This window comes from Sebastes fasciatus, chromosome 16 (assembly GCF_043250625.1).
Source record: "Sebastes fasciatus isolate fSebFas1 chromosome 16, fSebFas1.pri, whole genome shotgun sequence".
Taxonomy (NCBI): domain Eukaryota; kingdom Metazoa; phylum Chordata; class Actinopteri; order Perciformes; family Sebastidae; genus Sebastes; species Sebastes fasciatus.
The window spans coordinates 21,434,824-21,448,974 of NC_133810.1; the positions used below are offsets into that span (position 1 = coordinate 21,434,824).

Here is a 14,151-nt window from a genome sequence, read left to right on the forward strand (position 1 = left end):
TAGGTTGAGCCAGGTTGAGGAGGAGCGACTAGGTTGAGCCAGGTGTTAGTAATTCAGATAGATGTGCGTTTACTGTTTTCCTCAATAGACCCACGAGGTCGATCACAGATCTACTGATGCTGAAATGGAGAAAACTTGTTCCGCATACTTTAAACCAAGTGAGAAACAACTTTTAATAAAATATTACGAGGAAGTTAAGCATCTAATATGTAGAAACGGAGACACGTCTGTCGGCTGCTGTAATAAAAATATGGCAGACAATAGCGGACCGACTCAATGCGTAAGTAGCCTAAAAATATACATTCACTCACCACTGCTGTTAACTGAAACCGTCATAATGAAACCATTCAAGGAGTTACTGTCACTTTGTCTTAAGTGAGCGGTGGAAGTTAATATATTTAGGAAATTTATTATGAAGATTAATTACAACCACTAATCCACAATGCAAGAATACAACGATACCATATACTGTATATATAACAATGATTAATACATTATATTACATACTGTACATGCTTACAGTGTGCACTGGAATGATCACTTACTTCTCTTTTCTAATTCCCTCAATGTCTTCCTTTTTATCTCCAGATCTCGGTCCAGGTCCTGCAGGATTTTCTTTTGTGGTTTTAAACGTCAACTCTTTTTAAATAAATCACTTCTTTCATTGATATTTGCACCTCTGCAAACTATATTTGCTTTTTAAATGTGTGCTGTATGCCTACAGACATCTGACAGTAGGTGAATTCTTTAAAACCCATTAATTAGCACAGCAAGAATTGTGCATGGTGTGTGCCATATTACGACCAGTATTTATATAGAAAGATAGAAAGAAAGAAAGAAAGAAAGAAGGCTGGATGCAGCCTACATATCAATCTAGTGGAAATACTTATTTAGTCCATAATGGATAAGAGGTCAGTGATGTGGTGCTCATGGAAAACATCATTATTAACAGGACCCAGATACTGTACAGCCCGAGAGCAGCCTGGCATCGTAGTGAGTGTAGGACATCCACACCATGCAGAGTTAAGAACTGTGTTTTACAGAATTCACAAACTGTCAGATGTCTGTACAGCACACACTGAACAATACAATCTGTCAGATGTCTGTACAGCACACACTGAACAATACAAACTGAGGGTATTAGAAAGAGAATTACGTGATAATTTCAATGTACACTGTAACAGTAACAGGGTTTATTAATCATTGCTGTGTGTTTCTCCCCCAGCAGACCAGTGATCCAAGAGAAATAAAAGGTCAAAGCATTGTGGTGTCCTCTCCCTGTTGTTTCATGAATATACAGATCACTATATAGTTACTGGTCCAGTGAACTTTATCAACCATTTCTAATCAATAATATATTCCTCAAACCTCTAACAACAAGATGAACATTATTCTTCATAAACACAATATAACCTTAATAATGATTATCACATGAATGATTATAAAAATAAAAATGAATGATAATCACAATGTTAAAATAACAGTACTTAACCGAATGATGGTATGTATTCAGTTAGTACTTATTTTTATTAGCCTGCATTTAAATATGGTATTTTAATGCAGGCTAATAAAAATAAAGCAAAATACATGCATAAGATCATGGACTAACTGTAAGAAACACATTGGTTTCTGATCTGAGTGACTGCTGACTGAACCGATAAGACACCAGGATAAATCAAGCCTGGCTGTTAGCCTGGTCTGGAGCAGGCTAGCTGCACAGAATAAATCTCCATGGTAATTTATGTGCCACTGCTTTCGTGAAACCGAGTCAAGGCTAAACTGAGCCAGGATAACTGGAAAACCCTGGCTTAATCCGTTATATTTGTTTCAGCCGAGCTGAGGGCACAGATGTCCAACTTCAACTACAATTTAAAGAGATTTAAATAGGCCTCATAAATGAAGTTTCAGATGCTGTGCCACGTGCGTAAAATGCGCACAGCGTATCAATGTGGAGACGCACATATCGGTGCTGCTGCTGTGTGACGACTACAAGTATTTACTAAATTCAAAGGAAGGAATACTAGATATAAACAGTTGGCTACACGTAGGCCTACTGGCAAACTCATTAATTGAACCCATTACAGACTTAATCACACTCAAAATAGTATTTTCAAAATAGTATTTTGACGATCATTGCAATCTGTAATGAAACAAAACAAAAAAGCCATAACTCAACTACATGTTGGCACCTCTGAGGCCTTTAGCAAGCTGACTGGATGAAACTTTAGATCACAGAGGTGAGACCATGGGTGAGACGTGACCAAAGAGTATAGAAGCAAAGAGACTCAACTCTGGTGTGTTTTGTTTTTTTACAATAGTCGCTGCCTCCATTTTGGACTGAAACGCTTATTATATTTATTAAATTGTATTGTTCGTCACAAATCATTTCGGTAAAATATGACAATAGAATAGAAATAATATGTTTTACTTCGTACGTGTTACTTGTACGGCTCTTTTTAGGCGGACGTTTTGCTGGCGTCCGGTAGTCGATATCAGTCCAAAATGGCGGAAGCGTAGCTTTGCTGCTGGGCTCTGATGTTGCAATGGAACGAACAATTGTCTTTAACTTCCTGGCAATATATGTTCTGTGGTGGTAGTGAGAGATCAGTACGTCAAACAGCAAAGATGTCGACAGTGCTGTACGGTGTCTAAACCAAATGATACTCATAGCTGGTGTCTGAAGCCCACTGAAGTTACATCAAAGGACGAGGAAGAATTCCGTCTTTTGTCAAGCGTACGTAAAACGTTTTATTCGGAAACGTTTTGGATTTTTTTTATCCATTTTCAAACCAACGACCCACCCATGATTCATTGCGGGATCAGCGCTTGGAAGGTTTTCCCAGTGGTTGTACTTCTGGTTTTTCTTGCCCTGTGGCTGACCTCTCAGGAAAGAGCACTTCCAATTTATGGGTCGCCCTCAACAACCTCCATAAATTACAGAAGGTATGTAGCAGTATTTTGGTTTATGCTGCATATAGTTAGTTAGAATTTGTATCTGGGAATGTATCCAGCCCTACATGCATTATGCAGCCAGTAAGACATGGCTGCCTGACAAGCCTTTCTCAGGGTAAAAAAATCCCATCTATCCGTAGCTGACTGCAGTGCCCTCCAACGGTGTTCTGGCCATGGTTACGGATATGGTAGCAGAGCGGCGCTCTCCTCGTGTAGACTCTCTGTAGTTTGCCTTCTTGACACACCTTTTGTTGTCTCGACTAGCTAGAAGCGGCTAACGGTTGCTAGCGAGCATCACTCGCTTCGACTACCCGCCAGCGGTGAAGTGAAGTTGGGGCAAAAGAGTTACTCTGAAGCCGAGGGAGCCGAGAAGTGACGGCCGACACCCTGCCAGGTAGTTTGTCTTGTAAATTAAGAACAAAATAATTTCTGGAAATGTTCATGTTAACGACAGGCGTGTGAAACGTTTAGTATCAGAGATGCAATCTCCACTCATTAGCAGTCTAGCCAGCTAGCTAGTTAGCGAACAAGCTAATGTCAGATAAACAGTAGAGTTAAACTAGCCGCTTTAATGCGATCTGCTTTGTTATCCATAAGCACCCGCCGTGAAAGCGAAAGTAGCCTTTATCCGTATTAGGCCATACGGCCAGTCTGTTAAGCTGCTGCATCACAGCAATGCTTTCTGCTAGCTGCTGCTGCTGATGCTTTCCTCTCTAACGCTATACCGTACAGTAGGTAGCACCGACTCTAAACAACATTCCTCCTCTCATCAGAAGCGGCATGGCTCTGTTCAGCTAGCTGTATATGGTTTGATTTGTGTGTGTGAATAAGTGGTGGTGTCTCCTGTAGGATGAGTGGTGATGAAATGAACCCAGCTGCAGTGGCTCAGCCAGTGGAGGATGTACAAGGAGATGACCGGTGGATGTCACAGGTTGGTGCTTTTTGTTATTAGTGTAGGAAACATCCAAACTTTATCCCCATGTATCATTTAAAAAAATACTATATTTGTTCCCTTTGTGTAATGCATTACACCACCTGGAAGTTTTACATAATTTCTCAAAAGGTTTGTCTTATTCTTGGGCTTATCCATGCTTTTCCATGACATTAGTTACATATCAGGACACATTTTATAAGGCAGGAATAACACATTGAACATTGCATTTGATTCCTACAATGTTTACGATTGTGCTGTGATCCTTTAGCTAGAGGCTAGATCTGCGCAATATCATGAGGTGATGTTTTGATGGTATTCACAATAATATTAGTTACAAATGTGGGGTAAAGGTTGATGTAACCATTCCCAAGACCTGCATTTCTTTCAGAGCACCACTTTATCCAGCTCCTTCTTTAGTGGCACCTCCTGGTATGGTCATGCAAGGTTAATCCTCCAAAGCTAATAGGACTGAGACAGTCTGCTTTACTCCAAGCTCTCTGTCAGATGGGGCACCAGACGTGTCTTGTGGTGTGATGAGCTTGCAGGATTTTGTTTGACTCTGAAAGCTGACGAGTATTATCCTAAGATTTAGAAAACTCATAACACAAAGGCATTAACTCGGACTGGTATGCCTAATATGGAATTGATTCAATTGTATGGTTTTCTGTGAATGTGAAATGTATATATTTTTTAAATTTATGTATCCCATCCCTCAAATTTATGGACTACATCACGCGCTCTGTGTTATTGAGTCTGGGTTTATCTCTCTTTTTTTTTTTTTTTTACAGCACACAAGATTTGTGCAGGAGTGTAAGGATGCTGAACCAGACGTGCTTTTTGTGGGGGATTCTTTGGTACAACTAATGCAGCAGTATGAGGTGAGGCAAGATATTTACCTTGTCATTTGACTGCTCACTTGGCACTAGCATCTTCATATTTTTGTTTTTCTAAATCTCAATATTTTCACAAAATACTCTAGATACACAGTGTAAATACGTTTATGTTGCCACACTGCTATTCCTATATTGGTACGCATATCGTTGTAATGCATTTTGTTACTCATTGGCATGCTTTGCTTAGCTTAGCATGAGCGCAAGTTATTTGATATTAGTCACCGAAGCCAGAAATTCTCTTTTTTTTGTGATCAAATTTAATTGGTTATAAAGATATGCATTGGAAATGATCAACAACAACAAAAACAAATTACATTATTGAAAACAAAACAATCAAAAATAATAATAATAATAATAACAAGAAGAAAGAACTATAAGAATAGTAATAATATAAAATAATAACATAAATTAATAAATATACACACACGCATGCACGCATGCACACACACACACAAAATAAATAAATAATTAACTAATGGCGACTCCCACCCTTCAAATAGATCCCCATTTATGTTATGATACAATTAAGGTACATACATTCTTGGACTTTTACTTAAGGCTCCTGTCCAGGATAAGATTGTTTCTCTTTAGCACCATGCATCCTAGCTACTGAAAGTTCCATACTTACAACTTAAAAATATCAAAGTAAGTCAAAAATTCTCATATGAAATGCAGATTTCTGGTTTCCTGTCCACAGGTCTGGAGGGACGTATTCTCTCCTCTTCATGCGCTCAACTTTGGCATTGCAGGGGATACCACTTGTAATGTGCTGTGGAGGCTGCAGAACGGAGAGCTGGAGAACATCCGTCCCAAGGTGAGACGAGTCTGCTAAGATGTTTAGAGAAAGACAGTTTAGGTCAAAATACATTTATTACCTCACACATACACTCCTTTACATCTCAGGTGCAGAACAAACTCTGCATACACATTTTACTTCTGTTATCCACAAAACACCATGTGCTTACACTTTTTTTCTACCTTTCTGACACACAGAGAACTGTTGCACTTGCACAAGTCTTGCATGTATCTGTCCCTGACCTCCTCATCTTGTTGGATATAGCAGGGGCAGGTGGCCTGATGATCCATGGTTGTCAGAGAGGAGAGTTTGTGCAGAACAGCTTTTGTTGTGACTCCAGCAGCCATGTTGTTAAATTGCAGTGTGCCTTTGGAAAATATTCTAGCGGCAACAGTGTGTTGTATCCCCCTTTTACTGTGCTTATTGTCTGTGCTAATGATATAGACATCAAGAACAGCTTGTACTGCTCACCCATTACACAGATATCTACTCATTCTCTCAAAACAACTAACAGGATGTTGCTTGGTTATTACTCTTTGGTTATTACATGCTGTGATCGCACTTCTGGAGATTAAAAATTAGTTCAGTGAAAGTGAACAAAGCATGTATGTCTGTGGTCTTGTCCAGGTGGTGGTGTTGTGGGTAGGAACCAACAATTACCAACACACAGCAGAGCAAGTTGCTGGAGGAATTCTTGCTATCGCGCAGCTGCTCACCTCCCACCTGCCCAAGGCAAAGGTAGTTGTACTGGTAAGTAGTTAGCTTTATGTCTTGTCTTTTGTTGCATCTAGTTTGTTTTTAATAGGTTAGTTGACATTTGTTGTGTTGTTGTTTCATATTAAGACAAAGTATTTTTTTCCAATTTGAACTATGGTTCAATATTTGGTAAATATTTAGCATTGTTATAAAGATCTAGTCAAAAAACTGACATGTTAGGATTGGTCAAGTACCTCTAACGTGATGAACATTGCATGATATAGAAATAAGATAACCATACTTGGTGTGTAACCCAGTTGATGTTGGTCATCCTCACAAGTCGGCAGTTTTCAAATGTATTATTTCACCTCTCGATTAAGCAAAATGCAGGTACCAGTCAAATGAACAAGCACCTGTATTGTTTTCTATAAATAAGAAATTTTGAATATAAGGTGAAACAAACTCTTTCACGAATCTGTATAATTTATTTGTAAAATCTAGAATTTAAATTTGTTTAAGTTATAATTCTAATAAAATTTAAAAAAGGAGTATAAATGAAAATAAAATATAAAGGATAAAAATATATATACATAAACTAGAATAAAAGTGTATGTAGATCATCAAGTATTGTCTGTTTATCAGGTGGCTCAGTGAGCTTTGTTCTTGGGTTTCAATGGGAAATGCTAATGATAGGCCAGTAATTGTTAATAGGCTCGTTTTAGAGAGTCAAATTTAGGCTCACTTGCCCTTTTTTTTAATTTTATAAAAACAACCAAATAAAACACAAAATATCAAGGTTTAACTCTCAACACATTGACTTTTTTGTGGGCCTCAGGGTTTGTTGCCTCGAGGAGAGCGACCCAACCCACTGAGGGAGAAGAACGCGGCGGTTAATGAGTACCTGCGCTCCTGGCTGCCGCGGCTGGGCCGAGCTCAGGTCCTAGATGTGAGCGGGGAGTTCGTTCACTCCGACGGAGCCATCAGCCCGCAGGACATGTTCGACTTCCTCCACCTGACGCCGACGGGTTACCGCAGCATTGCAAAGCCCCTCAGCGACCTGCTGCTTCAGATATTGAATGAGACGCCAGAGGAGCGGCGGGCATCGCTGGTTTGAGGGGGCCGCGGCCGAGCAGCACATTTATCCAGGGGCATGTCTCACCCGCTGCTGTGGGAGATGGGGGAGACATGTCCCTGGTGTCTGGAGGAGGATGGGCTCACTCATATGGGGGGTTGGTGGGGGGAAAGAGGCACCCTGATGTGAGTGGGCCCAGGAGGGGTGTGGGATCACATTGATGAGCGGAGGGTTGGGTGTGGAGAGGATGCTGAGGAGGGAGAGAGAGAGACCTCACTACAGACGTAGACACTGTGATTGCAGTAGTAACCTCTACTGCAGAAGGATTTACAAGGTCAGACTACTCTGAATCATAGACAGATATACTGAGAAATCACGTGGGACTGGAACACACACGCAGATTAATCTTGGCCTGTGGAAAAAATTAGTGTTTCCCTCTGTCACCTGTGCCACGGAGATACGATACAAATAGAGAAACGATCAAATTTCTTCCTACGTGTTTTGTTTGACGTCAGCAAAACGGTTAGATGTGCGGCCTCTCTATTAGCACATGAGAGGTCCAGTGCACAACATACTCACAGTAGGCAGCAACGTTAATCTAACATTGTACAATGTTATGAGTCTGACCAGTATGCTGCAGAGCAGTAGTTCCCAACCCAGGGGTCAGGGCCCCCTAAGGTGTCACAAGAAAAATTTCAGGAGTCACAAGATAATTTAAAGGATAAGATGGAGAAAAATATTGCTGTTACATAAAATTCTGTTTATTTTTTCTGACATTTTGCTATTTTGTAATTTTAATTAATTTTAGTTAAGTTTTAGAATTTAATTTCTTTCTCTTTTTTTTTCTTGCAAAACTCTGAACACTTTCACCTCTTCAGGCCAAATTGAAACAATGTAAAAATCACTTTATGGTGTGGAATTGTTTCCTTTAAAGGTCCACTAGTCAGAAAGGTTGGGAGCCACTGCTACAGAAGGGCTACTGCTGAGATGCACACTATGTATTGCAGTGAGCAGTATTTGAAAAATATCTCTCACTATTGGACGATTTTGCTGAAAGCATAATCCAGTGAAGCAAATGTCATATAAGATAGTTTACACAGATTTACTATGATAGAGTTTTGTCTCTTTATGTGTACTATTTCCTGTACTCCGCAAAACAAGGAGCACTTAGTCTTCTAAATGTTCACTTTTGAACTCGGTGTGTGTGTAACTAATTGGATGTCTTTTTAAAGTGTTGATCAATATAAAATAGATCAGTGTATATCTGGAGAGTTAACTACTTTTCCATAGACCACGCATACAGCTGATCACTACTCTCTTCCTGTGTCACCTAAAACCATCACGAACTAAATGTTCAACTCAAACCTGACGGCGGTGTTCGCCACATGCATGTTTTAAGACGAGCCTCCGCTTCGGTGTAGAGAGTGGGCCAACGCTTCTGTATTAAATGAGTGAATAATATCAAGTCAAAATCATGTACTCATACATATTCATTCGTGATGTTAGGCTGTTGCATCTACTTGTCTCATAATCTACAAATGTCTTCCAAACACCCCCAACCCTGCTGCTTATACATGCAAAACCTCTTTCACAGTGTATTTGCATTTTACTTGTAGAATTACTTTTCATCAGATAAATCTACTGTGACATTTAATTTTAATGTCTAAAAAAAACTAGTAGGTTACACATTAAAAAATGTTTTGTATCGCCAAACTAAGACCTGCCAGCTATTTAAATTGTACGCCGAACAACTTCTTGACTGTGTCCTTGGTATCTGTTGGACATTTTTTTAATAGAAAAAATATTTCAGTGATATTGTCTTGTGTGCACTGTTTTTCAGTAGTGTTGCAGACAGTGCATTGATTTTATTTTTCACCTCACCTTGCTACTCATAACACAATATTCCTTAACTACACTATATTAAAAATACAGATTGATTTGGGACATTTCTTTCTGCGTCTGTATCTTACACTAATATATCCAAATATTCACAGTCTGACACTTTGACCAGGCTCTCTCACGGTCTCTCTCTCTCTGTCTCCTTCTCCCTCCTAAATATATACAGTATTTTCTCTTAGAAGCACCTCTTTATTCCGTTTCCCACCTCTTCTTTATTTCTCTCCCTTGTTGTATTTGTCGTCGACTCACCCAGCCCTGCAGCCCTGGGCCCTGACATCTCTACACGGTGTACTTACTGAATATTTTTAGGAATAAAAAGTAGCCACGTGGTTAAGCTACTGAACACAGCTATACTGAATATCGTCACGCTAAATGCTTAAAAGCAATCACAGGTCATGTAAAGAAAACCATTCGTCTGTGAGCTTCTAGCTGTTTCTTCGTGGCTCGGATCTGTTCAAATTGTGACCGAGAGCATCAAATTATCCGACGTTACTGCTGTCTTAAGCTCTGCACATTTGCGTGCTATGTGTTAAATATGAAGTGTGTGTGTGTGTGGGTGTGTGTGGGTGTGTGTGTGCCTTAAGTGTTAAAGGGGACGGTTGTGTGTACAGTATGTGTGGTACTGGACTGTGTATGTTGGACGTATGAGAAGTGACCCCAGTTGTATATAAGACATGTGAAGCTTGAGGAAATGATGTTTGAAGGGGGGTTCAGATTGTGTTTTGGTGCGATACGGCATTTGCACTGTTTTGGCTCGTTGTCACATTATTGAGGTAAAGCATTCTAATAATAAAAAAAACAAGGATCTAATCATTTGTTGGGAGTGGTCTTTTCTTTTTTGCTCATTATCAAAAATCTGGCACTTGTGATGAGTGATTTGTATTATAAAGAAAAGGAGAGGATGCACAAATCTCAGTTGTGGTTCTGCAATCAAGAATTGTGATTTGCTGCAGTGTGTGTTACACACTCACCATTAGAGGGAGCCATTTTATCAGACAACTAGATTGAAAAGGACACTAACAAGGCCCATTGCTTGGTCCACGCCTCCTCTCTTTCAGCCAGAGTTCCTTACTGCCTAACTAGAACGTTTGTGACCCGGCTGGTCAGCTGAGGAAATACCAAGCACCGCCCACCAACTGGAGCAAACTTTCTCATTTTACAGCTAAAGAGTACACTACAAGATGTTTCTAAAAACATTTGAGGTGAGAAACAGGCATTACAGTCACAGAATATTGATTCATATTTGATCAGCGCTGCCTAGTTTGAGTTTGATCGGAGTTTGCAAGTGATTGACAGCTGCCTCCGTTGAATGAACAGCCAATAGAAACGCTCTCTCTGAAATGACCTGTGATTGGTCAAAGGCTAGATTTTTAAAGCCTGAAAACAGAGCCATGAGGAGGTGCAGAAGTCTTTTTTGCCCAATGATGCCATAAATATTCTGCCCACTGCTGCTTTAAACATGTAGTTATGCATGCTGGAGTGTTTGTTGGCAGGTTGTAAAACACCTAGTTAATAAACCATTTGCTCACTTTTAATGTTGCTCTCATTAATTTTAACTGTGACCCAAAACTGTCCCAGTGCAGCTAAAATAGTCGGTCCATCTGGAGGCCCGTGATGCAGACTGAGTGTCAAGTTTGATGCGCTGTTAACACGTCGAGCTCAGCCCCAAAACTTAACAACTTCAAGTAATGGCTGGATTCACATTACGAGCTCATGTGTCTGACGCAGGAATGATTGAGGAATTAAAGCTGGTATTTTTACTAGTTTTTCCATCTTAAGAGTTGTGATGCTGTAAAAATGAAGGAGAGCAATCACTGCACGTCACATAAATCTGCATTACCTGAAATGGTAAAACGTTGAAAAGCACTTTCCTGTGCGTACATTAAACTAGGGAAATAAAGCTTCCATCTAAACCGTATATGTTTAGACTGCCAGTGATCCAAATCTATGCACTTCATGTTTTTAAAAGTCTTAAAACTGCCCTATAGATCAACATTTGACTGCTTCTTCTATCAACACACAGTTTGAAAATGGTATAACTTTCTAATCCCGACAGGCATTAATAACAGAAACAGGCGGCACTGGCAGACTGGCTACACCCTGATATAATCTATATCTGGCCTTGTGTGTTGTTCCTGCTCTATTGACCTGTTTAAAGTTTGGCTTTAGTTCAGTATTAACAAGCTGGGCAGTGTTGGGCATCTGTAACACAACATCTAATAAGGGTCTGTATGAACAGGAAAATCCTGATTAGATATACGTTCTCACCTATCAAGGGGTTATTTTATGTGTGAACCTGTGGGGTCAAGGTTTGTAATACGCTGCCACATGTGATAAATGGTGCAGTTTGAGACCTATAGACCGATATCACATCTGCTGCAGACAGTAAAGGTTTTATAGTGTATCTAATAATGCAGCACAGGTGTAGAACACAAGTTATTAAGCATTTGATCCAGAGTGGAAAAAAAGTGTTCACATAATGTGAATGGCCGTACACAATAATGGTGTCCTGTTAATGTTCTTCGATGTCCTCTGTGATCATATGTTCCAGAAAATCTAATTTACTTAATTAAGAATTAGTGGCTTTCAAGTCTTAATTAGTTCAATTTCACCCATGGTGTGTTCACTTTCTTTGATCACCATGCAATGTGACGCATTTTCTCTCAAATGTCATGGTTTCATAAATGATGAGCGATGTATGTATAAGTGCATATTTGTGACAGTGCCATGTGCTGTGGTCCTTGTGATGTCGTATTTCTCGCTCAGCAGTCAACATAAGTCACACATAAATCACATGTTTTAACTTCACGGATCACATTCAATACTTTCAGAGGAAATGAAACACAGAAGTTGTTGTCATTTTAAAAGCAGAAGTTTAGAAAATTCAAAACCCCCCAATGAAATTTAGCCATTTTTTGTTTTAATGCTTTACAGCAGAGCAATTATTTTACATCAGAAATCTGCATTTGAAACTGTGGGATTTTTAAAGTATTAGGTATTTGAAATGTGCATAGTACTACTAGTAGTAACCAGTATCAGCCAGGTGAGGGCCCTTATTGTTGCCAGATGTTTATATTTTTGTCTATCTGTGGACAGATTTGTGGACAGATTTTGTCACTGAGGCAGAGTTCGAAGATGGGTGTAGTCTGAGCAAGGGGGCCGGAAGTAGGAGGCTATGGGAAGTGGTGAAGGGGCCATTGGCCCCCACTTTATGACCCTGGCCTGATTTGGTGTCATGGCTGGTGTGATCCCATCAAAAAATGGTCTCTAGCTATTTTTAGGGATGTACCGGTACTGATACTGAATCGGATATCGGGCCGATACTGACTCAAATAGCTGGATGGGATATCGGCAACAATGGGGTCGATCTATTAAATTAAATTCTATGTCTATATACTATATACATAATATACTGGAATTTTAATTCCTGTTTAAGGTTTGACCAAGTTGTTTCTCCATTAAAAAGTTTTACACTTGAATTGTAATTCCTGTTAATTTTGAAGATATTTTTACCAAGTTGCCGGTGTACGATTTATTATTTTAATAATAAATAACAATTCATCAAATGTACATCTATGTATTTATTTGTTACACTTTGTTTTACAAAGTTAGGAAAGTAATGTTTAGGTCAAGGCTGATGTTGCCTCACACATAAATGAACGATCGCACTCACCTCCACACAGTGAAGCATACAGCTTGTTAATTAAACACTGGTATCGGATCGGTACTCGGTATCGGCCGATACCCAAAACCCAGGTATCGGTATCAGGACTGAAAAAGTCGGATTGATGCATCCCTAGTTATTTTACATTTTAAGTTTGATTTTAGTTTTGAAATCTACCGTATATGATGGAGTGATACCTCAATTATTGTGATTTTATAAAGATGAATATGACAATAAAAAACGAGAATGTGAGGCACACTCTCAGGCACTCGTAGTAACATATTGAATCGAGCCTCGAGTTTTGTGAATCATCGTATCTGTTGAAAGTCTGCCATGTCTGCCATGACCCTGATGAGCTCAATCTGCCCTCAATCAGTGCTCTTATAACTAAGAAGGAGGATCATTACTGCGTCTAAAGTGAGTTATTCTTCAAAGTTTATCAGTTTGATAATGCCATGTGTTCTTTAGTTCAATTTATGACTAATTCCAGTGTTTAATCGATGTGTTGTTAGTGTCAATGGTGATAATTGAGATCGTTAAGATGAGTGAATGCATGGAACTGATCTCTAATGTCGTATATCTTTCTCTATTTGTGTAATTTAAACAGACCCACCACTTGACAGAGTTAAAAAGGAAATGCATGTCAAAATAAAGTCCCTTTTTGGTGAAATCTGCTAGCTCGCTGTCCCTACAGTAATTCTGGTGCCTCATGTCCGATACTTGATGTAACTAGACTCCAGCCCTCGGCAATTAGGTTGCACTTAAAACAACAGCGCCCTTATATTCAGAATAATTCAATTTCAGTAAAGTGTATGTGTTTCTATAATGTCATTTTTTACTTGTGTCTGACAGAGGCATTTTCATAAATCAACAGCAAGAAAAATATCCAGCACATGATTTTACATGACTGCGAGTCCGGGATGCGTATAGAAACTAAAGACCACATCACTTTCACTGAGGAACTCCTCCTCCTCTGCACAGAGCACTTTACAGCTTCACTGTAGAAGATAAGGACTGCCATGATTGGTTGATAAGTTGATTAACTGCAGCACCAAGCGATATGAAAACGTGGGTTTTGGCAGGTCACAGAAACATGAAGGATGGTTTAAACAAAGGCAGCATTTCCTCGATTGAAGTGAATATTTTACTGCACGTTCTGAGCTTTCAACTCGTCATGCTGCCTTAACAGCTTTGTCCTCCTCTCGTGACGTTTGAATGCAGGGTTCAGATCTCAATATTTGGCCT

At 39.5% G+C, this 14,151-nt stretch overlaps 1 protein-coding gene across 2 annotated transcripts; it reads left to right on the forward strand.

Moving 5' to 3' along the window:
• Positions 1-2,590: 2,590 nt before the first annotated feature.
• Positions 2,591-10,052, forward strand: pafah1b2 (platelet-activating factor acetylhydrolase 1b, catalytic subunit 2). Of its 2 annotated transcripts, none has more exons than XM_074610264.1 (6): positions 2,591-2,943; positions 3,802-3,883; positions 4,675-4,764; positions 5,477-5,593; positions 6,203-6,325; positions 7,107-10,052. In XM_074610264.1, exons 1-6 carry the CDS (start codon positions 2,804-2,806, stop codon positions 7,383-7,385), a joined length of 831 nt encoding a protein of 276 aa, XP_074466365.1. In that variant the 5' UTR covers positions 2,591-2,803; the 3' UTR covers positions 7,386-10,052. The 2 variants fall into 2 exon arrangements, with proteins under 2 accessions (XP_074466365.1, XP_074466364.1); XM_074610263.1 differs by lacking the exon at positions 2,591-2,943 and adding an exon at positions 3,206-3,346.
• The last annotated feature ends 4,099 nt before the right edge of the window (positions 10,053-14,151 follow it).

What these genes read in the sequence shown, in the direction of transcription:
- pafah1b2 (XM_074610264.1), top strand. Translation starts at nt 2,804, where the DNA reads ATGATTCATTGCGGGATCAGCGCTTGGAAGGTTTTCCCAGTGGTTGTA. An exon ending in ACCTCCATAAATTACAGAAG is followed by an intron (nt 2,944 to 3,801) that starts GTATGTAGCAGT and finishes TGTCTCCTGTAG; the next exon opens with GATGAGTGGTGATGAAATGA. An exon ending in ATGACCGGTGGATGTCACAG is followed by an intron (nt 3,884 to 4,674) that starts GTTGGTGCTTTT and finishes TTTTTTTTACAG; the next exon opens with CACACAAGATTTGTGCAGGA.